Here is a 25,553-nt window from a genome sequence, read left to right on the forward strand (position 1 = left end):
TTGTTGCATCTTTAGGTTTTCTAATGTGCATATAGACAACGCAAAGTGACGCTGCGCTGGGTTAACTCGCTGAGAAACTAACGTACTAGTGGGAGAGCACTGAATCATAGGTGACCTCATTTACATACGGCAACAGTTATTTTATCAGGACGTTACCGTCTTTTTTCTATTAGTTCTACTAAACCTTTTGGGCTGTCTTTAGGTAAAATGATTCTTGTAAAAAGGGCACTAAACAGATACATTACACCACTTGCCCAATATTCAGGCTGCTAACAGAGTCCATGATGTTGTAAGACGTTCCACATGGTCACTTGCTTCTAGAGTTATCTAACATCTTAAAACGAGAAAGAAAATCATCCTTTACAGGCTTAAATGTCCCGCCAGTGGAGTTTCCTCCACCTGAAACACATCTGAGATGTCACGCTGGATTTACACGACTAGGTTACACCTGAAAGGTCGTTTTCAACATGCAGCAGTGTTTTTGTGCATCGGGGCATACTTTGCTTTATTGAGTCGTCCATAAAAGGCAAACTCTAGGCCAGGGGTCCCCAATCTCAGTCCACGAGGGCCGGTGTCCCTGCAGGTTTTAGATGTGTCCTTTATCCACCACAGCTGATTTAAATGGATAAATTACCTTCTCAACATGTCCTGAAGTTCTCCAGAGGCCTGGTAATGAGCTAATCATGTGATTCAGGTGTGTTGACCCAGGGTGAGATCTAAAACCTGCAGGGACACCGGCCCTCGTGGACTGAGATTGGGGACCCCTGCTCTAGGCTGAGCAATTGGGCAAACATATTGGCGATAACCCGACTCAATCTCCAATTGGTTTGATTTTTGTAGTTCAACTTTGCTCATTCAGCAAGTGCCTCCTTTCTTTTAGTTGCACTGAGCTAGAGTTACGAGTTGTACCACGCTCTGGTGCTAGTCTAAGTGAACCTGGGCGATAGCCCAAAATGATGCAGCCCTCCAAGATCAGTTTTGCTGAATAAGTATTTCTCATTGGGAAATGTTAATCTTGATTTTAAGAAAAATAAAGTACACACAAAATATATATTTGAGGGTTTTCGATGTTTAAAAAGGCATTTCTGTGAGTATTAGAGACGTCACAGCACGGCTGCTCCTTATACAAACACGGAAGAGTCTGTCTGGGGGTTTAACTATCAAGTTATTGTTGCTATCCTATCAGACATCCTTATCTGGCCGATCAGGACAACTGTGTTTTATGGACCAGATCGGCTTCTTAAAAGACATAAATGCCGTTTTATTCAAGTTCAGACATTATCATTATTGGTTCACCAAAGTTAAAATCAAAGTTAAAATCAAATGTGGGCTCTTGTGGGGACATAACCATTTTAGCCTTTTGGTTCCATTAACTCTTATGCGCCCTCAACTGATCTGCAGCAAACATCCGTGCAATGGGATTAACAGGAAGTGGAAGAGCTCCTACAGCGGCTGTGGTGCCAGCTGGATGCATAATCTGAACGGGCAGCGGCTTTATAACCCTTTCGGAGCTGTTGCAGAACCCTTCCCAACTCTCCGAGCTGCATTTTTGATTCCGCGTGTGAACGAAGCTGCAGGATAATCTAACGACCACTGACACGGTTCTAGTATGACATCAATAATCTCCTGAGATCACCCGGTAAGAAATTCCCCTGATATAGAACAGCAACACGACGGCGTGGCACAGAACTGAAGCAGGACTATACCAATTATACAGCCAACACTATCACACTGTTATACCGAGAAGCTTTGCACACTACAGCAAAGTCTATTGCGTCTCCTATTTGGCGAGTATGAAGGAGGAAATCACAGCCAGGTCACATTTACAGGTCTGAAGAGGAAATACATCAAATTCTCACAACCACAAGTGGGGACAATAATATCCATGTGATCAGTCTACAGGGAGGAGTACAGCTGCCCCTCGTTGTCTGTATGAAAGCATCCAATACTGTGGGAGGAGCAGAGAGGGCGTCGAGCAGCAGCTGAGCATGATGGGAAACAAAATCAGGTCCATGCCACTTTGCGTGAGATGGCCTGTTTGAAGCACTCAGGGTCAATGTTTCCGCCAGGCCGCAGCGCCCTCTCTAGGCTCACCAGGACGTTTTGGTGGCACTCTCTGATGTTGACTGGGTACTTGGCCCTCAGCAGCTCATAGGCAGCAATCAGCCTCATGTTCTGCTTCACCATCAGGTACTGGATGATGCACGTCGGTGCCAGAGAGTAGCCGTCCCGACAGTGGACCAGGACGCGCTTCCGCTTCTCCGTAGAGGCGTTGATGCACTCGTTGATGTCCTCGAAACAGCGCTGCTTCAGCGCCGGGCCATCGCCCAGCGCGTCTGGCACATCTCCGATGTCCACCTTGAGACGGGACCAGCTGTGACGGGCGCCACGAGAGCAGGTGCAGGGTATGAGGCTAAGGGAGGGGGCCGACTCTCCTGGCGCGCTGCTCATGTCGATGATGCTATCGATGTTGTTGCGGCAAAGCGTACGGCCATTGTACGCTGCGTTTAGGTTGCCGACATAGATGTAATCGGTCACCTTGGAGATGACGGGCTCCGAGTACTGGAAGTGTTCAGGACCACTAGGTTTGGGCTCCGGCGTATCGGGGCCCCTCGCTCCAGCCGGCCCTGTGGCAGCTCTCCGGCTGTAGTTGCGGAGCTTCTTGGAGCCGGAGCGGGACGGCGGGTTGGAGTCGGACTCTGAGCTGCTGTTCCAGGGCGGCGAGAAGAGAGAGAAGCGGCTGGAGGACTTGCTCTTGTTGAGTATCTCCACAGGGCTGGACAGGCCGGAGCTGGACACTGTGGTAGAGGCAGAGGCGCAGAACAGGGACGCTCGTTCCAGAGAACCTGTGCTGCTGGCTGCTCCTGCACTGTGAGCCTTCTCCATCTGTAACACAGACACAAATGAAACATAACATAGTGACCCCCCCCCCCCCTTTCAGGAAAAAGCCAGGAAACAGATTCCTCAGTGCTTTCTACATATGGACCCATTTTACATCCATTCTCTGGACCCTTCCATGCTGTGAGGAGTGAAACTGCACATGGAGTCACACTTCCATCTACTCAAGTAGAAATACAGCAGCAAGCTTTAAGAACCCTGTCACCTTTCTGCAAGAAAGACAGGAACCTGTAGTCAGTATCTTCTGTGACCTGTACTGCTAACAGATGGATATATTAAGATAACATCCATCACTTAGATGCATCTGAATATTTTCAGCAAGATTTCCAAAATGTTCCCACTTGTTTTCATCCTTTTCTTGTTGTTCTTTAATTTATTAATATGGTATTTGGTTATAAAAATAAAAGCATGGATGTGCCTATTTTTGTATGTGAATACTAGCCCACAGTTACAAACTCATTCTTTTAGAAACGCCGATTTTTTGAATATGAAGATCTTTCAGGATTCAGATGTACCTCAACTCCTGCTGAGGACATAGCAGCAGATGTTTGTGTACCTGAGCTTTGAGGTTGTTTTTCCACTCCTGCGTCTCCAGAGCCTTGAAGCGTCCGCTGCTGTCGGAGGACACCGACACACAGAGAGGCCGGTGGGCCCTGGGAGGGAGCTGGGGGGTGAGGGCCACAGGCACGGGCCTCGCATCGGCATGCTCGCTCCTACTCATCATTAGATTCGGACAGGAACCTGAAACACCCAGGAGGACGCATGTGAGATTAAACAGCAAACAAGAGAACTTCTCCTCTCCAGTATTTGTGGAGACGACATGAAAAGAATTCTCATTCACAGACAACAGCTTAAAATTGTGTGTTATGGTACCATTTTCCCCAAATCTGCAAACACTCTAAAGGTTTAAAGTCAAGTTGAGGAATAAAGGATGAAACACTTCTCCAAAACTACGCTTTAGTTCATACTAGTTTTACGCAGACGGTTTATGAACTGAATATTTGAAATCAATTATATTATTAGATTCACATTCAATTTAATCTGCCTCTTTGCAGTTTCCTGTCAGCATCTCGTTCGACCAACAAGTTCAAGCTGTGCACTCTAAAACAGAGAGACAACAGAAGGAACATGTTTCTATCTGTAATAGTTTCAGTTTTAAATGGGAACTTCACTGTTTGCAAAGATGCTATTCTATCTGCGCTAATGCACATTTATTCTACCGGGCATGTGCTTCTGTCACCCTGTGTGGGGAAACTGGATGTCACCACCAGCAAAAATGTTACTGCCAAGCTCACAGGAGGTCAACAGGACACTTGGACAATGAAGGAGGGAAACCTGGTTCACAGCTCGATTTCTGGGTTTCGTACATACTTCAATTTCTTTAGAATGGATAAATACTTTGACTTTAAACGTTTATGTTTAAAAGATAAAAATTAGAGCTCTATATCTTTAAAAAAAAAAAAAAAAAGAACTATAAAGCCCATCTGAGCTCAAACTGGATTGTATGCTGCATATAAATTGACTTAAATTGCCACCCCAGCTGCAGACCATGGGATTCTGCAGCACTTTTACAGGTTTGCATTCATCAGAAAGAATGCGGAACGTTATTCAAGCCCAGGACTCGTTCCTTCAGTTTGAAATCAGGAAAAAGAAGGCTGGGATTTGCTGCTCCCTCCTTTTAAAATCTGCTAATCAACTAAATCTTAATCAGCTGGTTTTTAATGACCTGGAAGTACCGGAAAACACACCTTTTTAAACCTTTTAAACCTTTTACCCGCTGTGAACCAAAGACACCTTGTGAATAAGGGAGTTTCTGTCCATGCAGGATTTGACCTACCAGCACATTCTGAGCGGGTGATGGACTGAATCTGCAGTGTGTTCTGGGTTTTCAGCAGGCGGTGGAGAGTTCTCAAAGTACCTGCGCACAGACAGAGAGGTCACCTTGCAGAGAACTTAGCGAACCACAGAGGAGATATTAAAAAAGGAGAACGGCACCAGTCTTACCGATCCTTCCGTTCTGCCTGCAGGGCACCATAGGATCCAAAACTTTGTGTGCACTCCGCTCTTCCTCTGCTTCCATGTTCCGCCTCCTGCAGGCAGAGGCGCATCATAACCCCGGCCCTTCATCTTTTGGCAAGCCGAGTAACACATCAGCTACATCGGGCAGACATGGCTTCAGATGGTTGGCGGTACGGACACCCGAACGGCTGCTAGCATCACCGCCTAGGTTAGCTGCTAACGAAAGAGCTAGCCATCCAGCCAGCTGGTCGGCTCACTGTGTGTGAGTCATGTCGTGGAGCTGGTGGAGGCTCTGACCGTCAGGTAATCCTAGTGGGGAAGCGAGGCTGCAGCAAACCAAGGCTCGCTCACGACAGCATGACGACTAGAGCCATTAACCACAGCAAATCTTAAAAATGCCCGGAGCGTTAGCGAGCTAACCGTAGAATGCATAAGTACCCGTTGCTTACGGCTTGTACAGAGGTGGTACAGCTCCATTACACGAAACGACAACAAGAACATGCACACAACATTACGCGTCCATCTGGCGCCACACAACGTGGGCTAACGTGGATGTTAAACGCCGTAAATGTGACCATTTATCCGGAGCTTCAGTGATTAGCTGCCTGGCTAACCACCAGCAGCATCAGCACCGTGAGCGCGCCGGCTGCAGTCCGTGGGAATTGTTGTCCTGGGATTGGTCTTCCAGGATTTACAACGCTTAATGACAACGTTTAACCTTTAAAAATACGAATAAGTATTATCTGAGTAAATTATACGTTGTACTTGCAAAACTAGATTAACAGCAAGTACTTATACGCAATAGAAATTCCCTGCGAGACAAAACCCGGGGGCCAAGGAACGCAAATTTTGTAGGCTTTCATTAAATTGTGGCTCCAGTGAGTCCCAGGGCAGTGGGAAAACGCAACAAACAACCGCATCTTTTCCAATCCACCTTTAAAAAAAAATAACCGTAATGGAAAACATGAGAGGGAGAACTGCCAAAATCCTCACTTGAGCTGACTTCAACATGCGCATCTTGCCTCACTTCAATATATCCCCCCACCCGGCCTTCATCCTCTTCTGTAGTTTTGCTACCGAAAGGCGTGCTTATGGGTATTTTTCACAAAATCTTGGGAGACCTATTTAAATAATTCACGCAAATCTGATTCACTAGGGTCTGTGGCATGCCACAAAAGCTTGTCTGATTCTGCTTTGGCTTTGTCCTGCAGCTCTTCACTCAGCCCTCACACTGAGTCCTCGGAGCTGAGCATAATTCTGCACCTGTAGTAATAAAACTCGCCGAAACAGAGCAGAACTGAGCTGGAATATTTTCTCAGCAATGCCCACGCGCTGATGGACTCATCATATTGAATCTGTTTTGAACCAAAGTGAACCGCACTAACCGTGTTAGTGTGTTAGACTGAATGTCTCAGAAATGTGACTGCTGGAAACTGATGCATAAAAAGAGCGATGCGCGCATTTACGCGCGTGGCACAGTAAAATTCCTTTCATCAATGCACTGATTTACAGTATTATACAAAATAATATTAACAGTTGTTCTGCACGTCACACATGTCAGCTGTTACACTCAGCTTTCGGTGGAATAGTTTCCAATAGCAGTTCCTATCAGAGGAGTTATCAAAAACAGGCTCATTTACCTTCAGCCTCCTCACATTTACCTGAACGGACTTGCTGTTTTCGGGGAGATCTGCGCTTATAATATTATTCGGTTTCATCCCGTCTACTGGTTTTTGAGCAGCTAATTTTCTTCGCTCTTTGTAGAATCATTGGATCATTTAGCATTGAAAATAAACTAGTTGAACCGTCTTTGTCACCCTTGTCTGTCTCATAGCATATATAATTAAGTAAATCATATTTTTTATGTTGTTCTTGCTGTTGAGTGATCCATTGTAACTATTTTGTTCTTCCGTGTTTACTATGTCAATGAAACAGGCAGATATTTAGTTTAAAGCCTTAGTTATAAATGTCGTTAACCCTGAACAGGCTACCAGTGAACTAGTGTTTGTTAGGTGCTTTATACCAGTAGCTCATTGTACCATAGCTTTCCTTAAGATCTATTAAATCCACTTGACTATTTCATTCTATTTCTTTTATGTAATCCAGAGTATATTTTGTGGATGTGCCCCTTGCCTAGTTAAACAAAGACAAAGCCTTACAGAAGAATTAAGGATTAAAGATGGAAACGTTCATTTAAAGTTCCAAATATTTCACTAAATAAATATAAATTCACATTTATGGCAGAAATGATCACATGACGTCTAAAGTGAAGTCTGTAGCATAAGTTTATGGGATCTACTCACCGTGTGTGTGTGTGAGAGAGAGAGACACGCAGGCTGCAGCTGTTTCTCAGACTGAATGACTGAAGAAGCTTCGTCTGAAAGCAGAGTTGATCCTGTTCTTCTTCTCTGTGTGCTTTAATTGGATGGTCTGGGCTTCTCTTCAGGTAACCTGGTAACCCACCGATCTGCTGATGTCACTGCTCTCCATAATGAAGTGTGAGTGTATCCAGCCGCCTTTGTCAATAAGCAGGAGGGTAAATTCACAGGAGATAAGCCGGACAATGAAGGCCACGGCTGGTTTAAGGTGATCAGGAGCCACTGAATTTATCACAAACGGGTGACCCCAGTTTATTCTCCAGTGTACTTTTGCACCTTTATTGATTCGTTGCTACAATTCATCGACTTCAAACACAGATAACACTGATGTTGTTTTATTATAGAATGAATTATTATTCAAAATAATCATTAAAATGTGTGGTATTTTGGGGTACATTTTAATTATTACTGAAAGGGGATGGGATTCATCACCAGTTTGTGATTATAATAAGCACGAATGTCCACCACTGGAACAGAATATTGACACAAAATAAGAAAAAGATTATTTTTGACTCGAGGCTCTTTAGCAAAATTATGAGAGCTACACTAGTTTAATTGTTATGTTATAAGTGAGTCTGAAGCAGATTATTAACCCTTTAACGGATCATCTTCATATTTAAGGGCTTTGTTAAGGAGGTAAAATATAAAAGCTGTCCCATTTTGACTCCTGTGGATCAGAATTTTTGTTTGTTTAACTTCATTTATTTATTACCTTTATTGGCTAGGAAAGTGTAGAGAGACAGTGAAGGGGAATGACACAGAGGAAGCAGCCCGGTAGACACTCAAACCCAGGTATCTAGCCTTCTGTACTTCAGTACATGGGTCACCTGCTCAACCAGGTGAGAGAAAGAGAAAGCGAAACAGAGAGCAAATTCACACCGAGTACAAACACAACAAATGGCATGATGGAGATAAAGCAAGGAAAGTAAATACACAGAAGCCACTGTAATTAAAAAGGAATAAATGACAAAAGTACAAAATACTGCATGATGTTACATTAAGGTGTACAGAGAGTTCTTGCATTAGTGGCTTAGTGTAAAGGTTTGCAAATTCGCCTAACAAGTGAAAGATCGCTGGTTGGAGAAGACACAAATCCCCCCATTTTAACTGCAGTGGGTAGGAAAGATTTTTGTTGTAATTGCAGCAGAATTGAAGGTGCTGCTGAAAAAACTTTGCTGTCTGACCAGTAGGTCCTTATGGGGATGTGAGGTGTTGTCCAGTATGTTCAGCAACAGTCTTAGCCCAGTAAACACCTGTAGGGGCTCCAGAGACCCCAGAGCGAGGCCAAGCCTAATCAGCTTGATCAGCTTCTCGGTGTCTCTGGCTCTGTTGCTGCTGACAGAAAATTGCACTAGTAATGACAGGTTAGTTAAAAAATGTGCGGCAATATTTTTTTCCGACTTTTATTCCTGCAGCTGATGTTCCCTTTATTCTTTAACGTTTGTTTTTAATTAAAATAAAATCACTAATGCTCAGACTACAAATCTGTCCTTCCATTGTCATCTCTGTGTCATCTGCAGGTGACAGAAAGTGGAGAGATCTTGTGTGTCCTTAAGTGGGTGGAACATTTGCATTTCAAAGAGAGCTTTCAAGCTTCTTGGCTCGTTCCTGTCAGGTCTGTTGAGCCTTCACTGGCCTGCTGCCTCCTGTAAATCACCCTCGGAGGTAGCAGCAATAGAATGTTGACCAGTAAAATACAAGCCCATAGATCATTTGTTATTGAAGCTTATTGTGATGTTACACTCTACTGGCTGTGGTAATTATGACAAGAGCAAAGGAGAAAGGAAGTGGCGATTGTAGGGGGATGGATGGATGAAACCATCAGTCAATCTGGGGTGACTTTCTTGAGCTCATTCCCACTCTGATAAGGATCTTTCTTCCTTTGCCCTGTGAACCTACAAGCTCTTGCTTCCTGAAGTTCTCCAAAAAAATATACTACTGAGTTCTCTGAACACACAACAGGAGAACATTAAGGCAGGTCATTTGACGATGTGACAACATAACAAAGCTTCTATTGGGATTGAAGGATTGTTGAAGTTCCACAGAAGGTCCTCCAGGTGCTCTGCACCATAGTGCTCCTTTAAAAGGGACTGTTGAGATTAGGGTCCTCTGAAGGTCTTGGGGGCTTTGCAGAATAACCTTCAGACGGGTCCCCTGAAGGTGGTCTGAAGGTTTCCCGGAATAACTTTCAGGGAATGTTTTCTGAAGTTCCCCTGAAAGTTCTGAAAAAAGAAATCATCTTAAAAGAATTATTTTTATTCAGCATTGTAAGCAATAAGCTAAACACCATCGATTGTGGTTAAGATTTGAAACGCTGCGAGATGATGGTGTCTTTTTTGTCTTGAGGAACCGCAGAGCAGCCTGAATCCATTTTAGACCCATCGTCTTACATCATGAAGCCATGTCGCTTCAGCTGATCCTGGAGAAACATTAAATATCCAACAGACAAACAATCTGTAGCAGAACAGTCTATATCACTCAAAGAAGCCAGTATCTTTCAATGTTTTCAAACTTTATTAGAGGTAGGGTCATTTTTGCTTATGAAATCAAAGTTTCAAGTCAACAGAGGCTCATCATAGTTGATGTTTTAACATCAGATGCTGACAGAGTGAAAATCTCCCGTTTTGTGAATGCACAGCTCAGGGAGCATTTAATGAGGACGGTCTCTGGAGGCCTGAGCCAGCAGGAGGCGGCACCTGCTGAACTCGGCTTGATTGAGCTCAGTTTTTGTTTGAATCATCGTCTGTCAGGGGAGACGAGTGACAGTCTCAGACTTGTTTGTCCATAAACAATTGTTTCTCTAGCTTTGAGATCATATTCCAACTGCGTAGAAGGTTAACAAGATCTTTTCTTAAACAACTATCTTTTTATTGTGTTTTGTAGACTAAAATACATTTCACTTTCAGTGTGCTTACATAAGAAAAAATGATATGCATTTCCAGGTCCATAAGTATTTAGGCACTGACACAATCTTTTGCAATTTTGCCTTTGCCTACAGAGGATTTGAAATCAAACAGTGAAGATGTGGTTGAAGTGGAGAAGTTCAGCTTTAATCCAAAAATACTGCATTAACTGTTTAGGAATTACACCCAAGCTGCTCTGCTGAATCGAGCTCAGGTAACTGACTTGGCTAATGAAGAATATCCCCATTTCTTTGCTTTGAGGAACTCGTGGGTCGCTTCTTTGGCAGTCAGCCTTGGGTCATCATCCATCTGCACTGTAAAATATAGTCCGATCAGTTTTGTGGCATTTTTTCAGTCTGATCAGAGTATAGCCTTGAGTGCCACCCAGTGCTTTGCAGCTTATCCTAAACTCTCTGTATTTCCATTCAGTAGGACATCTTTTGTTTGTAGACCTCAACAGAGATACTCCTGCCTCCTCAAGAGTGTTCCTGGCTTGGTAAGCTGTTGTCAAGTTGTTTTTTCTTAACCATAGAAAAAGTTCCACAACCATCAGTTGGCGGTGGGTTCACGGTGCTGCAGAGCTGTTGACATTTTTGTACCTTTGTTCATACTGTACAAAGAAATGTACTGCACGCATGAACAAATGATGAAGCTCTGGTTATATTACAAAACACACACACACAAAAAACAAAATAAAAAAAATAAAAAAACCAGCTTTATACTGATTAGTACTAAGAATTGCAATACTACTACTAGTAGTAATAATCTTATATCTTATCTTAAAAAAATGACTTATTAATTTCAGCCTTTCTCCTGCTTTCCTCCTCTTCCCTCTTTTACAGCAGCATCGCTCCTCTCCCCGTTTCACCTTGAGATAAACTTGTTTCCTTATAAAGAAATAAGTGTGATGGTATGCAGATTGCAGACAGCGAGCACAAACGATGGCGGTGCCTACTTGTCATGAATCTGGCAGAAGTTTCATGTGCAAGCTCATGTCTCTGCAGGGTAAAAACATTTACTGAATGTGGCTCATTCAGATGTTCAAGACTTGGAATCAACTCTGGATCTTATATCTGTTTCACTTGTCTTGGAATAATGAGTGAACATATTGACTGTTTGATTTAAATTCCACCATGTTGTTGTTGTACTGAGGGAAAGTGTGTACTTATCTAAAAACCTATGGACCTAACTGTATTACACAGTACAGCTATCTTACAGAGACTAAACTGTGTTCGTAAAGAAAAAATAAATGCTCCGAGTTAGAAAATATATTTTAGCACGTTTTGATTTGATACCAAAATAATAATTACAAATCTTAATATACAGTATAATACAAAGTAACCTAATTCAATAATTTCCATATCAGAAGAACAAAGGGAGAAACGGTTATCAAAAATATTTGAATCTCTCTTTTTTAAAATGGTTTCATTTAGGGTACCACTGCTGAGCGCTTTCCTTCATTTTGCTGGGGATGGGGATTTTCTTTTTCAGGGTTAGGGTGGAGTTGACCTGCTCGGCCGACAGCAGGCTGTGCCACTGAGCCACCGGCCGTCGCGGGTTGGACAACATGTCGGCCCAGTGCCTTAGCTGGTTCCCCGTGGCATCGCAGCCCAGGTAGATCTTCCCTATTGGATCATTCCTGGTCACGGCGTCGTGGTCCCACACTGAGACCACCAGATTCACCCTCTGAGGAAAGAGATTCAGATTTAAAGTCGCCTCACTATCAGAGCAGCATTAAAGTGGTAGTTTTTAATATGGGAGACAGACACTATCTCTACTTTTAAGATTAGGCTTCAAAATTTCCTTTTCGCTAAAGCACATAGTCAGGGCTGGACCAGGTGACCCTGAATCCTCCCTTAGTTATGCTGCAATAGATGTAGGCTGCTGGGGGATTCCCATGATGCATTGGGTGTTTCTTCTTCACTTTTTATTTATACGCCTCTCTGCATGTAATCATTAGTTATTAATCTCTGTCTCTCTTCCACAGCATGTCTTTATCCTGTCTTTCTCCCCTCACCTCCAACCGGTCACAGCAGATGGCCCCGCCCCTCCCTGAGCCTGGTTCTGCCGGAGGTTTCTTCCTGTTAAAAGGGAGTTTTTCTTTCCCACTGTCGCCAAAGTGCTTGCTCATAGAGTGTCATATGATTGTTGGGTTTTTCTCTTATCTATTATTGTAGGGTCTACCTTACAATATAAAGTGCGTTGAGGCGACTGTTGTTGTGATTTGGTGCTGTGTAAATAAAACTGAACAGAACTGACGTAAATTTTTTCCACAGGGATGCACCAATCCATTTTTTTAGTTTGATGTGATACCTCAAGTGTGAATATGTGCTTATAAGTGTCAGTCTTATAACAGTGTTAAATAAAAAAGCTGCCTCCCTCACTGCATACAGCTGAGGATCATTACTTTATGTGTTAGGCTGCATTAGGCTCTACTTTGAGAAAGGAGCTGAATCCCTACGCCAGAGGCAGAAAACCTTAAAGCCTTCAGTGCGTGACGGTTTACAAAAGTGTGTGCGCGATGTTCATCAGAAAATCAGATCACAGCCACTCAGAACAACAGTAAAAGGGTAATTATCAAACATATTGTTAAAGTGACAGGGGTCTGTTTCCCTTCTCAATATTCGGCATGTATTATGTAACCAGTTAGACCAGGACTGGAAAAATAACGGGTTGAATTTTATTTTTATTGACACACAGTGTATGTGTCAGCCAGTAAATGTCAGGAAAGAGAAGAAAACATTCACAAAATGTCTTCATAATTACTGTTAAAATGTTTTGTGTTTATGTAAAATTAATGTCGATGGCCAGTCTATTGTTTCAGATCGTCTCAAATATTGTTAAAGATCTGCTTCAGTCAGGATGTCGTGACACTCACCTGGATTTGATCCAGTGACACGTCAAAGACGAACGATTCGTTGAAATAAGGGTTCAGCGTCTTCTTTTTGATAGATGTCTTTTTTTTCTTCCACTTCCTTTTGTCCAGAGCTAGCTGCATCTTCACATAAGGATCTACAAACACAGCATGGAGGAAAGTCACTCGGACCGCCTATAAATTGTATTTCTTCATGCAGATGCATAATACCTGCATAAAACACCTGAGAATAATTAATGGGGTAAATTAATAAGGTAAGCAAGAAACAGGAATATTGTCTGACTTGCATGATTAAAGAAATTTTAGATGATCAGCCTTTTAGTTAAGATAATCCATTACGGTTTTCTTTAAATAAATATACAGCTAGATGTTTAAATTAAACATGGTCAGCATTTAAGCATTACTGCTCAAACCTGTTTCAGAAGAAAGTTTGTTTAAAGGGGGAGGAGCTAAAAAGACTGTTAGTGCTCAGGGGCTGCATTAGACCCCAGTGTAAGATAAACGAGAATTATTTTAAACTGAATCATTTAAAGCCGCTGTAGTCGAGTCCAGCTCCCACAATATGAAGATGGAAATGTCTTTAAACTTCTCTCATCTTCACTGTTACTGTAGTTACTGCTATCAACCACTGTGAGGCAGTGTTGTCTTCTGTTACACCTCCAATGGATTACCCGTCGGTTTAATGGAGAGCAAATGTGTTCTTGGGTTTGCTCTAAAATATCACACTGGAACGTTTTTGAAAAGTTAAAATTTTGATTAAGATCCCGTCTCAGTCTGACCTGAGGATCCTCCAATGTCCATGCTCTTCAGGTTTTTGGCCTCCAGGATTACCACAGTCAGCTTGCTGGCAGAGGGAACATAGCGCAGGGAGAAGCAGATCTCTCCTAGATTTTCTTCCTGCAGCACAAACGTCATACAGAAATCTGTAGTTCTTACAAACTGAATCAGCTCTGACATATTTCAGTAAACTGAAATGAATAAAAATGCAAATAAAAGGAGGAACCTGAAGGAGAAAGTGACCATCTACCCATTATGAGAGCCTTGTGCTTGTGACAGTACAAAATGATGTAAATAATATTCACATTTCTCTTGGATAACCTGCAAAACCTATAATTTTACTAACAAGAATAAAAATAAGAATAATACATTTTATCTTAAGTGCCTCTGAAAATATTCAAGGTTATATAGAGGAGCTGAAAAAAAAAATAAAAAGGCAAGAAAAATGTCAAAGTCAATAAGACAAATTTACAGTACATAAAATCATTAAGAACAGGGAGGAGGGAGAAACCAAGAAAGGAAAACCTTTTATAACCTGGATTTGGTGCCAATGAGGGGAACCTCAGTTTTAACACTATTCAATCTGAGAAAGTTCCTGGAGACCCAGGATTTGATTTCCTTGAGGCAACGAAAGAGAGAGTTGGGTGGGAGGTTTGGTGCACAGGTAAAGCTGGGTGTCATCAGCATAAAAACTGATATTAATATCAAATTTACAAAAGAAACAAGACCAAGAGGAAGTAAACAGATTATTAATAGGAGAGGTCCAGGGTTCAGATCCTTCAGGAAGTTGAAATCGGTTGTTTTGAGATTTTTGAGTTAAATGGAATTACTTTCAGGATGTGTCAGTGATTCCGCTAGAGGTTAGTGTCTCAAGAAAGATGTATTGGGGTATAGTATAAAAAACCAGATTAGATTTTGACAGTATGAAGAGAAGAGTAAACGAAACAAGCTTTAAAAACTGTTAATCCTGCCATTAATCCAACAACTCCCAGGAAGCAACATAACTGCTTTTTCTTTTTAATGACACAAGAGGTTTGGATTAGGAAACTGAATCCTTAAAGAAAATACATACAGGAAATCGTTTGACAAAAATTGATTGAATCCTTCCCTGATGCCGCCACTCAATGAAGAATAAGGAAATGTGGGAAAGCAAACCTCAAATTTGGCGGGTGCTTCCAGCTCCTGCCACTCCTCGATGATGTGATTCCAGTCAACATTACAGAGCTGCACCCGGATCTCGCCGATGATTTCGTGTTTGGAAAACCGGTTAAAGTCAAACACTTTCATCACAGCTGTCGACTTCATGAGGGTAGACTTTGGTAGCTGGGGGCATATAACTAAGGTTAGAAGTGCTTTCTTTTCGAGGATTTGCAGCATTGAGGTTCAACTTCAATAATTCACCGAACACATAACAATTTTTAATTATAACTGTTTTTTAAGCAAATGCAGTTAACCAGGGCAAGTGACCCAGGTCCTACCTGGAAGGTGAACTGCTCGTTGAAGACAGGGTTCAGTGTGCTCCTGAACACTTTGGTCTCATAGGTTTTGCTCTTTTCGGGGAGGATGTAGACTCTGACATATGGGTCTGAGGTTCCTCCGAGGTCCATGGCCATCAGGTTGCTGGCTTGTTTGATCCCCAGTTTGAGCTGTAAAGGTCAACAGGAAACAGATGGATATTGAGCCATAGCACAGCTGAGAGCTAAAGAGGAGCTGAACAAATTTCACACATTCAAATGTTTAAAATAAGAATGCAAAATTATAGAAGTGCAATGCTGCATGAAAGGTAAACAATTAGAGATTCACCTCAGACAGAGGCCCATCATATTCCAGAGAGTAGAGCAGCTTTCCTCTCTGCTTTTTGGTTGAGCCATAGTCAACATCTGCCACATCTGGCTGAACCTGTCAGAGGAGCACAAGAAGCACATCAGCTGAGACCCTTTAGGCAAAAAAATGAAACCAGTCCAAGCCTTTTCAGGGGGTAAAGCCAGAATATAAGGCCATGTTAAACTTTTAAACTAAAACTGTTGTATACTTTTAATTAACAAATTACAATTATGTCACACCCAGAACCAAATAAATCCAGAGTAACGACACAACAAAGAACATAATTAATATTTCACTACATTCATTTTATTAAAACAAATAAACACTCTATCAAAAGCCATCTGAACCATATCGTGGGTCTTCAAAGATACTTTATTTTTGTTTGAGGAGCAATTGGACCATCTAAAAAATATGGTTAAATAAAAACATTTAACCATATATTACAATACATATGTTGTTCGACTCAAGCAAGTTCATTAGTTAAAAAAGTAGCTTACAATTATGCTTCCCAGTTTTTTTTAAATTAACATTTCTTCAAACTTAGGACATTTTTCACTCATCGTGTGAAGTTTGAAGATGAGAATGCTGGGAAGGGTTTTTACTGGCTGGCATTGGGATCTGGTCCTAATGTTGTTTTAGGGGCATTTGCTATTGCCCACCGACCCCTGCTGTTCAGAGCTTGGCTTATCTCTGTCAGGGGTGACATGATCAGATCTAAGACATCAAATATCTACTCTGCATCGAAGAGTGTAAATGAAGAATGTATGCCACCCAAGTCTGAAAAAATAAAGTCATGTGATGCCCTAGTGTGCATTACATCTAAAGGACAGCAGGGGTCACTGGCTCTCATTACACAGAACTCTATGATAAAATTACTCTACAGCTCTACTTGATCAGTAACTTCAGTAAACATTTTCCTGATGAGTTTATGGTATAAGTTGAGTCAAAGGTTTCTTTAAAATGCCAACAGCATGTCCCTAGTAGGGATGGGTATTGATAAGATTTTCACAATTCCATTTTCGATTCTGTTTAACAATTTGATTCGTTATCGATTCTCTTATCGATTCTTTTTAAAAAAGGAGAGCACTAAGGTCGATTAGCTTAGAATTTTGTTTTATATCTTCTCTTTGAACAAGATAGAAATTTAGGAGTAACATGGCCTTACAAACCCAACAGTGAGATCTTAAGAGATCCACAGCCTACGGCTCTTCAATGGGGTGTCACAGGGTCCCCAGGGAAAATTGTAAATGTAAAATAATAAAATAAATATTCTTCTGTAGCAATAACAAAGTATAACATAAATTATTCTGTAGCAATTACACAAGAATATCCAGTAATGTCCCTGCCTACAATTAAACACATTCACTTACGGAAAATCGGGGCAAATGGGTGCAAGCCTTTGACCACAAACTTAGTCACTGCTCGGTGACGTTCGTCTATCCTGGCCTGAAAGGAGACGCTACTGGTAGACTGCAGCAAGAACTGCCAGCCAGACTCTGTCTCTCTCATCATGGTCGCCTAAATGCACAGTAATGGCAGGTTTTGTAATAAGGCAGATCGTGCTAACATAATATTCACTGTTAGTTGATTATTTACCTGCCGTATTAACGGGAGAGGACGTGCAAACGTTACCGCTGCTGCTGGGTTGAGATTCACAAGTCCGGAGCGGAATTAAAAAACACGACATTCATTTAAGTTCATCACGTGTTTTGTGAGCAAATGCTTTTGCATATTCGTAGTGTTGCCTCCTTTAAATGAAATATCTACTTTGCAAGTATTGCAAGTTGCCCTGTTGTCATCCGTTCTCGTAAAGTATAACCAAACTTTTGAGTGTTTGAGCCGCTTAGGCGCCCTGCCAGGTAAATGACGCTCCGCAACGTGGTGACGTCATTCGGGGCGACTGGAATCGATACGGGAATCGTTTGCAAAAATGGCAAACAATTCCAAGGAATTGAAACAGTGGGAACCGGTTCTCAACAAGAACCGGGTTTCGATACCCATCCCTAGTCCCTAGTGATGTAAAAATACAGGTTGTGTGTGCCAGTTCCCAACACCTTGATTATATTTTGTTGTGGACATGGACAGCTGGAGACCCAACAACATGTAGTCATTCCTGTGGCACATGCACAGCTGGTGCACTGTAAAGTAAATTCTCCACAGACAAGTTAGTGGCATAGACCCTCGCAGTTACCAAAAATTTACTTCACTGAACGCTTTCAAACCTATCAAAAGTAAAATCAAGTCAAAGGTTCTGACCAGTTGTTTCTTGACCCAAAAAGTAACTAAACTGTTCAGCAACTAATATCTGTCCAGTTTACAAGGAGCCTGTCATTAACCACGGTCTTTTCACAGGTATTCTTGAGGGTTGGCAAAGCTCAGGAATACCTTGGCAACACGCGAGACATTCCAGTGGTTATTTCCATCTTTTATGTGTAGTCTGTAGTGTGTAGTTATAATCAGTTCAGTTCAGTGGAAATAAAAAAAAACAATAGAATACATTATGTTTTTGTGTTGTGTATCAGTCAAATTTATATCAGATACTCTGGCCTCTGCCACTCACCAGGGCTGTGGTTGTTTTTCCATTCACTGCCTTCAGATTGATCTGCTCGTTCTTCTTCTTTTTCTTCTTTCCTTTGCAGCAGCACTTGATGCAGACACACAGGCAGCAGAGCAGAATCAGCAGACCACCAGCTGCAAAGATGGTGTAGATCGCCCACCGAGGCACTGTGGAGATAAGACGAGTCCACATTATCTCACCAAGAAAGACTGATTCTGTAAACCAAATGTCCATTTTGTTCTCATTGAAAATCTATGAAAATATTTGTTCCTTTGATTAAAAGCTGAACATATGAGCTTTATGGTAGAGTTAGAAATAATGGTAAACTGATTACACATTCGGTTCACTTTGAGATTATTTTTTAGTATTTGCAGTGACAAATAGTGCAAGTGTTGGACAAAACATAATTAATCAGAAGATAAATTTAAATAATTTCTTTGGACATAAGATTTCTTGACTGAGTAATGTTAAGAATGTAGTTTAAAGAGAATAATTTAAGACTGGAGATAAAACACTCTGGAAGCAGCTACCTCTCTAAATCGTACAACTCTATGCAGATGACACACTTTTGTGTGTGACTAACTTTAACCCTCTGAGATCAAAGTCATCATTAGTGATAACTTTGACCCTAGATTTTGGAGAATAGCTAAACGGACATTTTTGAAAATAAAAATAGGTTTTGATGCATTTCCAAATACTCATTTTCTTGGCCTCCTGATTACCGAGTCTTCAGAGACCAATTAAAAGAAAAAAACAAAAATGACATATTCAGATTGCACAGGGTTCAGACTGAGGACATCAACAACGATGACATAAGAGACTGGCTTGGTTGTGCACTGAGCCTATGCACAACTTTGCAGAGCATCGTATACATGTAATAACTTTGTACTATCATAAAAAAATATGTGTAACAATAAGTTTGTGGACTGCTCTTGTTTGTGCTGTTGTTGGTCCTTCAGGCAGTAGAAATTACAACATCCAAGTTTTAGTGAAATTTCAAGACACATTCCAAATAACAGCTAAACCAAGGCATCTTATATTACAAGACACACCCCTACAACACTAAAGAGAAAACACCAATCAGAAAATCACTTGTTAGCAACACGAGGAAGGAAGATTTTGGTTTTTAACAAGAAGAGACCTCCAGCAGAACCAGGCTCAGGGAGGGGCAGCCATCTGTTTTGGTTGGGGAGAAGGGGAAAGAACCCATTATTGATACCCTTCTCGTCCTTGTGTCTTTCATCGGCAGCAGGCGGAGATCACTAGCATTTGTATCTAACTTATTTGCTCACCTGATAAGATCTAAACACGTATTTAACTGTAGTTATCCTTTGGCTACTTGGAAAATAATTCATTGCAGCTGTTGAGTAACTCACAGGGTATCCGGTCCAGCAGGCCATTGATGAAGGCAACAGCTGGGTCGGCAGTGGTGTTAGTATATGTGGAGGTGGTGGAGATGAGGGTGGTGGGGTGATCTGTGACTGTGAAGCTTTTTGCCTTTGATGACAAATTAGATTTCACATGGGAAGAATGTTGTGGTGGAAGGATTTTAGGCATGATGAAGAGGATGAAGATTTCTGGAAGCAAGAGATGACAAATGTTTACATGTGTTCACAAAAAAGTCTCTCAGCCTTTGTGCTTAATGAAAAGTGAAGGGAATGGCTTCCCTCAAATTACCACAGGCTTGATAGATATGAGTCAAAGTGACCGCATGATGCACGTGCAGTCACTTTAAAAAAAACACACACACACACACACACTGAACCACATCCTTTACAACTTAACGAGGTACTGTTACTAAAATACACCATCAAAGTTAAGGCTGTTTTACTGGTAGTAAGAACAGAAATCAAGCACTGGGTTAGTTGGGCCGCAGAGTCCATTTAAATGTTAAGCGACCCGTATTAAGCGATGATCACCCTCCACAAGGAGACTAAGCCACTGCTGAAAAGGCTGGCTGTTCACAGAGTGCTGTACTGTATAAGTACTGTACTGTATTGCACAGTGGTGGTCCATAGAGGAAGTAGGAAGAAAAAAAAAAAAATTGTGGGGGGGCTGTGTTATCGGTGCATGTGTGAGTTCAGGGTGGTTATGGCTTTAGGGAAGAAAACTGTTAGCATAGCTAATGGAGATTTAAATATAAAAATTAAAATTGTGGGAGGAAAAGGTGCACAGGAAGCACTGATGAGTGCAGCCTTAAGAGGATTGTTAGGAAATGTTGACAGAAATATGATGTCTACATGCACGGTGGGAACCATGCATGTAGACACCATCTGTTCACCTTTTCTGTGTCCAACAAAGAGACAGTGGGTGGAACCTAAAATTTCAAATTTGGACTCATCAGACCAAAGCACACATTTCCATTGGTCTAATGTCCATTCCTTGTGTTTCTTGGCCCAAACAAATCTCTTCTGCTTGTTGCTTTTTCTTAGTCGTGGTTTCTTGGCAGCTATTTGACCATAAAGACCTGATTCCCACAGTCTTATTACATTATATTGTATGATAAAGACCCTACAATATTTTTAAAAACCCAGGCAGTCACACGACCCCCTATGAGCAACCACATGGTGACAGTGGGAAGAGAGAACTCCCTTTTAACAGGAAGAAACCTCTGGCAGAACTAGGCTCAGGCTGGGGCAGCCATCTGCTGCAATCGAGTGACAGGCGACAGCTCATTGGTTCCGGAGGTGAAAAGTCGCCTGCTGTCTTCCAACAATGCACCTAGTTAACAGAAATCCTGGCCTTTTATTTATACACTGAGTTGATTTTGTTCTTAAACATATTCAAAACTTGCCACTGCACTATAATTTTATAAAAGTGATTTGTAACTATACCACTGGTGATACACTGTGGTCAGATTACAGAGCGGCCATGGCTTTACGACCTGGTCAAAATATCATATTTTAACCCATAAAACTTTTAAGTGTTGAGATATTTTTGGACTTTAAAGGAAGTTTCCCAGCAACAGTGACGTAAAACAAATTTCAACAAACATCAGAGCCATCAAACTCTGCTGATACGACTGAGTGGAATTCCAACTACGGCCCTCCACCATGAACAAACAGCAGCAGCACATTAAACCACAGTCTGATTCATGATCCGATAACAGCACTCCTCACAATGCTTCAGTACTGTTTCTCTTTGTAGAAATACCCAAAAGCCAGGCATACATACTGAAATGACTTCTGCTGCCCAACTCCTGATCCTGATGTTAGTCCTTCACAGTCTGTTATCTAATGTTCACCTTAAAATTAAGCCTGGAAACCAACTTTTTTAAACATGTTGCTTAAAACGCTGGGTAGCGTACATGCAAATAGTTTTAATGGATCACATTTTAAAGAATTGTTTTAGCAAGTGTTTCAGTGTTTTAGACCAGTGCAGGGTTTCTGCAGCTTAAGGCAATTTGATTTAAGACTTTAAAAAAAATAACAAACCTTTTTTTTGCCACTCAGAATGAAAATGATGTAAACGATGTTCATGATGTAAATATGTAAAAGTTGTGTTTTTTGTTTTCTGTTCTGTGTCCTGTTCTTTTTGTACATGTGTGTTTTTTTGCTGCTGATACAACCACATTTCCCCTTGTGGGACAATTAAAGGATTATTCTATTCTATTCTATTCTATTCTATTCTATTCTATGCTATTCAAATTAAACAACAACTCAACTTGAAGGAAAAGAAAGATAAATTCCTCTGAGTTAGAGATGCAACTTAGTATTTTTTAAATGTTTGAAAGATTGAGTTAAAACATTTAATATTAATTCAGGCCTTATTTTAATGGAACAAATTCAGTGCTTAGAAATATATTTTAAGCATCAGCAGGATCCTTGCTAATCATCAAAGTTAAACGACGACAAACAAACAAACAAGAAAGATTTCTGCTCTCTATTATGGGTCAAGCACTTAAAAATTGGATTCTCTATATCCTGGTATATAAATGATCACGTCTCCTGTGAAATCACTAAGCATAAAGATTTGAAAAAGGCAAAAAAAATTGTAATTAGGATTAGGGGCGACAGAAATTAGGATAAAAGAAGTATTTTACTTACTTATGATGAATTTTACAGAAATTTTGACATCCCTACTCAGTCGCGACTGGCGAAGGCTGATGGTTTTCTGTGCTCTACCACTCAGAATACAAAAGTTCTGTTGAATAATAACTGAAGAGGAAGGACGGGATCTCTAACAAAGGGACTTTTCCTAAAAACAATCTTTAAACTGCTGATTAAAGAGAGGAAACTTCTCCTCCCTCCAGCTACATCCACTCTGTTTTCCCTGTAATCAGAGGGGGAAACACAACAAAAGCTTCACAACCAGGATTTACCAGGGGACAGGCCTTCTTCTAATCTATCTACTTAAACTGTGAAAGTGCTTAGTGGCAAAAATTCCACTTACTGTTTGACTGGCGCTGAAAAACTCAAAGAGCTGTACTGACAGATCCCTTTAGAAACAACGATAGCCTCCCTTTGGTGAAACAAAACTCGTAGTTGGATTCGTCAGGAAACTGCACCACCAAGACAATAAGGGTGGGTGGGTGGGTGGGTGGGTCGGTATGTATGTATGTATCACTGAAAGGAGAATATACTGAAGCCTTAAAAAACTGCTGTTCCTCTAGGAGACACATGAGGCCAGGGCTGCCACCAAGGTGGGGCCACAGGGGCTCCGGCCGTCCCCCAAAATTTGCTGCCCAAGAGATGTAAGAGTTCCAGGAATTCATTAATGTAAATGAATGACGAACATGCCTGTGTCTGGGGAAGGCAGAAGTCTCTCTAACAGTAAAAAAAGGTTAGCTAAAGTATGAGAACCGCTCATCCAGACAGTCTCAAATTTAATACTGCACTTATTCAGGTCTCGCAAGTTTCTAACAGATAGGATGAACGACTGTGTCCTAATAATCTGAAAGATTACTTAGATTAGTACAACAAGATTACCTTTTTACAAGATAACTAGTGTCTCATGTAGTTCAGCTATTATTGAAAGGAAAGTATGTATAAATATTCTATAACATGTCTCAAAGCGATCTTTGAAAAGTTACATAAGGAGTGTGACAAAGTAAAACTAATAATACTGAAGTGTTTTAGTACACTGAGGCATTATTGTTCACTGCTAAACTCCATTCACATGTTCTTCTATCAAATAAAGTAACCCAATAAAGTACCAAAACCTCTGAAATGTTTTGAATGTATGCGCCTCCATTCCTGCAGCTTTGTAATGCAAACTACACAATTTATATTCATGTGCTTATATAATCACACAAACACAATCACGCAAATGTTCCTGAATGTCATGTTTGGTTAACTAACACGCGCACGCACGCATGCACACACACACACACACACACACAGCAAAAGAACTGTGACAAAATTTAGAGACGTGCAAGAAATGAAGACAAAAAAAAAAAAAGAGTACAAAAATGAAAGCAAAAGCAAAGGAAGAAAAGACATGGACAGGGAAAGTTTACTATACTGGGAGGGTAAAATGGGGAAGAAGAACACAAAAGAACAAACAGAAGAAAGAAAAAGGAGACAGATAAGAGTGAGAGTGGTGAAATAAAGAAAAAAGTAACACAATTACAAGAGCAGGGTAGAAAAAAGCAAAGGAAACAGGAAGAGAGAAATGAAATGGGTCGAGCTTTCAAGATGAAAGTTTAAGAGACAAAATTAGAGAAGAAAATAATTTATGGGTAAACTAAGAATGTAGACATAAAGCACATCCCAGATTCTCCAATGAGATCCCAGAACAAAAAAGTGAAGAAGGCGATCACAGAAACAAGAGAGAAGAAATGAAAGAAAGATGGGCGAAGCCGGCTAACAGTGAGTGTGTCTGTTATTTTCTGCAACTGATACAAACGTAATTGGACTTTATCAAACTCTGACATTTCCCCTGAGACTCAAACAGTCACATAACACAAAATCTTTTTTAAAAAAAGAGAAGAACAGAAGCAGCAACAATACCCCAGTGTAACGAGGACTTTTCTCTTCTTTTACTTCATTTCTTCTCCAGTTGTTTATGGGGCTGTTAAACAGCTCGAGCCTGCAGAGTCTACGACTCCTCAAGCGTGGCTAATTCAACCTGGAGCAGCTGCCACACCTGCTGAACACACACAGAAACAGTAGTCAGAGTTTAAACAGAGGTGGAGTTAGTGAAATGCTGCTTACTTAAATAAAACATGCGTCATCCAGCAGCAAAAACAGCTACATGTTACTGAAACAGCAAAATGTGTACAGTGAGCTGCGGTTCAGCTTTTAAGATGCTCTGATGATTTTACCACTAGAGCTGCTGGATGTTTATTTGTATGCTGCTGAAGAAAGACAAGGATCCCATTCTTCCTGAAACATTCATTCTAACACAGTAGCTTTGCATAATCCAGAGTTCATAATAATCCTCTGGGCCAAGCTGCACCCCTCAGTTCGTCCTGTGTCTGAAATAAGCTGTTAAAGCCCTTCGTCATTTAAGGCCAGCTCTGATTGGCTGCCCCTCGGGACTGCATACCAGGATAACTATAATCAATAACTTATTAACCTCGCTGTTGTCACCTGGACAACTACGATTGATCAATTATTAGAAGATGAGTATAAATCAGTGTTTTTATCATCACACTTTCATGATCATTGAGATTTCACCTTCAACCATAATAATCACTCTTGCTACAGTACATACAGTCTATGTCTTGAGTTTTAAATGTTAACAGGAGGCTATTTAGAGTCATCACACTTTCTGCTCGTCACACGATCCACTTATCGACTGCACCTGTGTCAGAATTATTACTTTACCTTTCATTTTACATTTCGAGTGGCTGTTCAATATAAGGTAGAAGATGTCAGCGAACCATAGACAAAGAAACCCTTGTCCAACATGGACAAATGACCTGCTGGTCTGAAGAAGACTGAGATCTTACCTTCCCAAAACTCTTTCTAGCATAACCGTGCCACAGGCTTGAGCCACGCTTCCTTTCTTTGTACAGTTCTAATGAGCTTGACAGTCAATACTTTTATTCTTCAGTACAGCTTGAACTCTCTTAGGCGGCTTTCTGTTCAGGAATATTTCTCCAGGCTTGTTGAAATGTTGGCTGCATTTTGTTCTCTGTCAGGATGATTTCCCACTGCTTCAATAATATTGAGCTCTGGGCTCTGAGGAGGCCGATCCATGACTGATAGTGTCCTACTGTGTTTTTCTATCCAGGGGTGGGGAACTCCAGTCCTCAAGGGCCGTTGTCCTGCAGGTCTTAGATGCACACAGCTGATTTAAATGGCTAAATTACCTCCTCAACACATCTTGAGGTTTCCAGAGGCCTGGTAATGAACTAATCACTTCATTCAAGATGT

General features: G+C 41.2%; 2 protein-coding genes and 1 long non-coding RNA gene across 7 annotated transcripts; 1 reads left to right on the forward strand and 2 right to left on the reverse strand.

Moving 5' to 3' along the window:
• Window positions 1–672: 672 nt before the first annotated feature.
• Window positions 673–6,939, reverse strand: LOC120441146. Its single transcript, XM_039615067.1, has 4 exons — window positions 4,903–6,939; window positions 4,736–4,816; window positions 3,455–3,639; window positions 673–2,886 (listed from the first exon to the last, which is right to left on the reverse strand). Exons 1-4 carry the CDS (start codon window positions 4,976–4,978, stop codon window positions 2,005–2,007), a joined length of 1,224 nt encoding a protein of 407 aa, XP_039471001.1. The 5' UTR covers window positions 4,979–6,939; the 3' UTR covers window positions 673–2,004.
• Window positions 5,088–8,088, forward strand: LOC120441150. The gene is made up of 3 exons (XR_005613824.1): window positions 5,088–5,220; window positions 7,364–7,503; window positions 8,021–8,088. It is a non-coding gene; the product is annotated as an uncharacterized LOC120441150 (long non-coding RNA).
• A 1,702-nt stretch (window positions 8,089–9,790) lies between these two features.
• Window positions 9,791–25,442, reverse strand: syt8 (synaptotagmin VIII). Of its 5 annotated transcripts, none has more exons than XM_031746098.2 (10): window positions 25,127–25,442; window positions 24,183–24,318; window positions 19,608–19,808; window positions 18,235–18,398; window positions 15,654–15,749; window positions 15,329–15,496; window positions 15,006–15,173; window positions 13,853–13,970; window positions 13,077–13,210; window positions 9,791–11,884 (listed from the first exon to the last, which is right to left on the reverse strand). In XM_031746098.2, exons 3-10 carry the CDS (start codon window positions 19,786–19,788, stop codon window positions 11,624–11,626), a joined length of 1,290 nt encoding a protein of 429 aa, XP_031601958.1. In that variant the 5' UTR covers window positions 19,789–19,808; window positions 24,183–24,318; window positions 25,127–25,442; the 3' UTR covers window positions 9,791–11,623. The 5 variants fall into 5 exon arrangements, with proteins under 5 accessions (XP_031601958.1, XP_039470997.1, XP_039470999.1 ...); XM_039615063.1 differs by having other exon boundaries at window positions 24,183–24,321; XM_039615065.1 differs by lacking the exon at window positions 25,127–25,442 and adding an exon at window positions 24,497–24,567.
• Between the last annotated feature and the right edge of the window lie 111 nt (window positions 25,443–25,553).

Source organism: Oreochromis aureus, linkage group 7, assembly GCF_013358895.1.
Source record: "Oreochromis aureus strain Israel breed Guangdong linkage group 7, ZZ_aureus, whole genome shotgun sequence".
NCBI classification, from domain to species: domain Eukaryota; kingdom Metazoa; phylum Chordata; class Actinopteri; order Cichliformes; family Cichlidae; genus Oreochromis; species Oreochromis aureus.

What these genes read in the sequence shown, in the direction of transcription:
- LOC120441146 (XM_039615067.1), bottom strand. Translation starts at nt 4,978, where the DNA reads ATGGAAGCAGAGGAAGAGCGGAGTGCACACAAAGTTTTGGATCCTATG. An exon ending in CACCCGCTCAGAATGTGCTG is followed by an intron (nt 3,640 to 4,735) that starts GTAGGTCAAATC and finishes TGGGTGTTTCAG; the next exon opens with GTTCCTGTCCGAATCTAATG. An exon ending in AAAACAACCTCAAAGCTCAG is followed by an intron (nt 2,887 to 3,454) that starts GTACACAAACAT and finishes TCTGTGTTACAG; the next exon opens with ATGGAGAAGGCTCACAGTGC.
- syt8 (XM_031746098.2), bottom strand. Translation starts at nt 19,788, where the DNA reads ATGCCTAAAATCCTTCCACCACAACATTCTTCCCATGTGAAATCTAAT. An exon ending in CCTGCTGGACCGGATACCCT is followed by an intron (nt 18,399 to 19,607) that starts GTGAGTTACTCA and finishes TTATCTCCACAG; the next exon opens with TGCCTCGGTGGGCGATCTAC. An exon ending in ATGATGGGCCTCTGTCTGAG is followed by an intron (nt 15,497 to 15,653) that starts GTGAATCTCTAA and finishes TGACCTTTACAG; the next exon opens with CTCAAACTGGGGATCAAACA.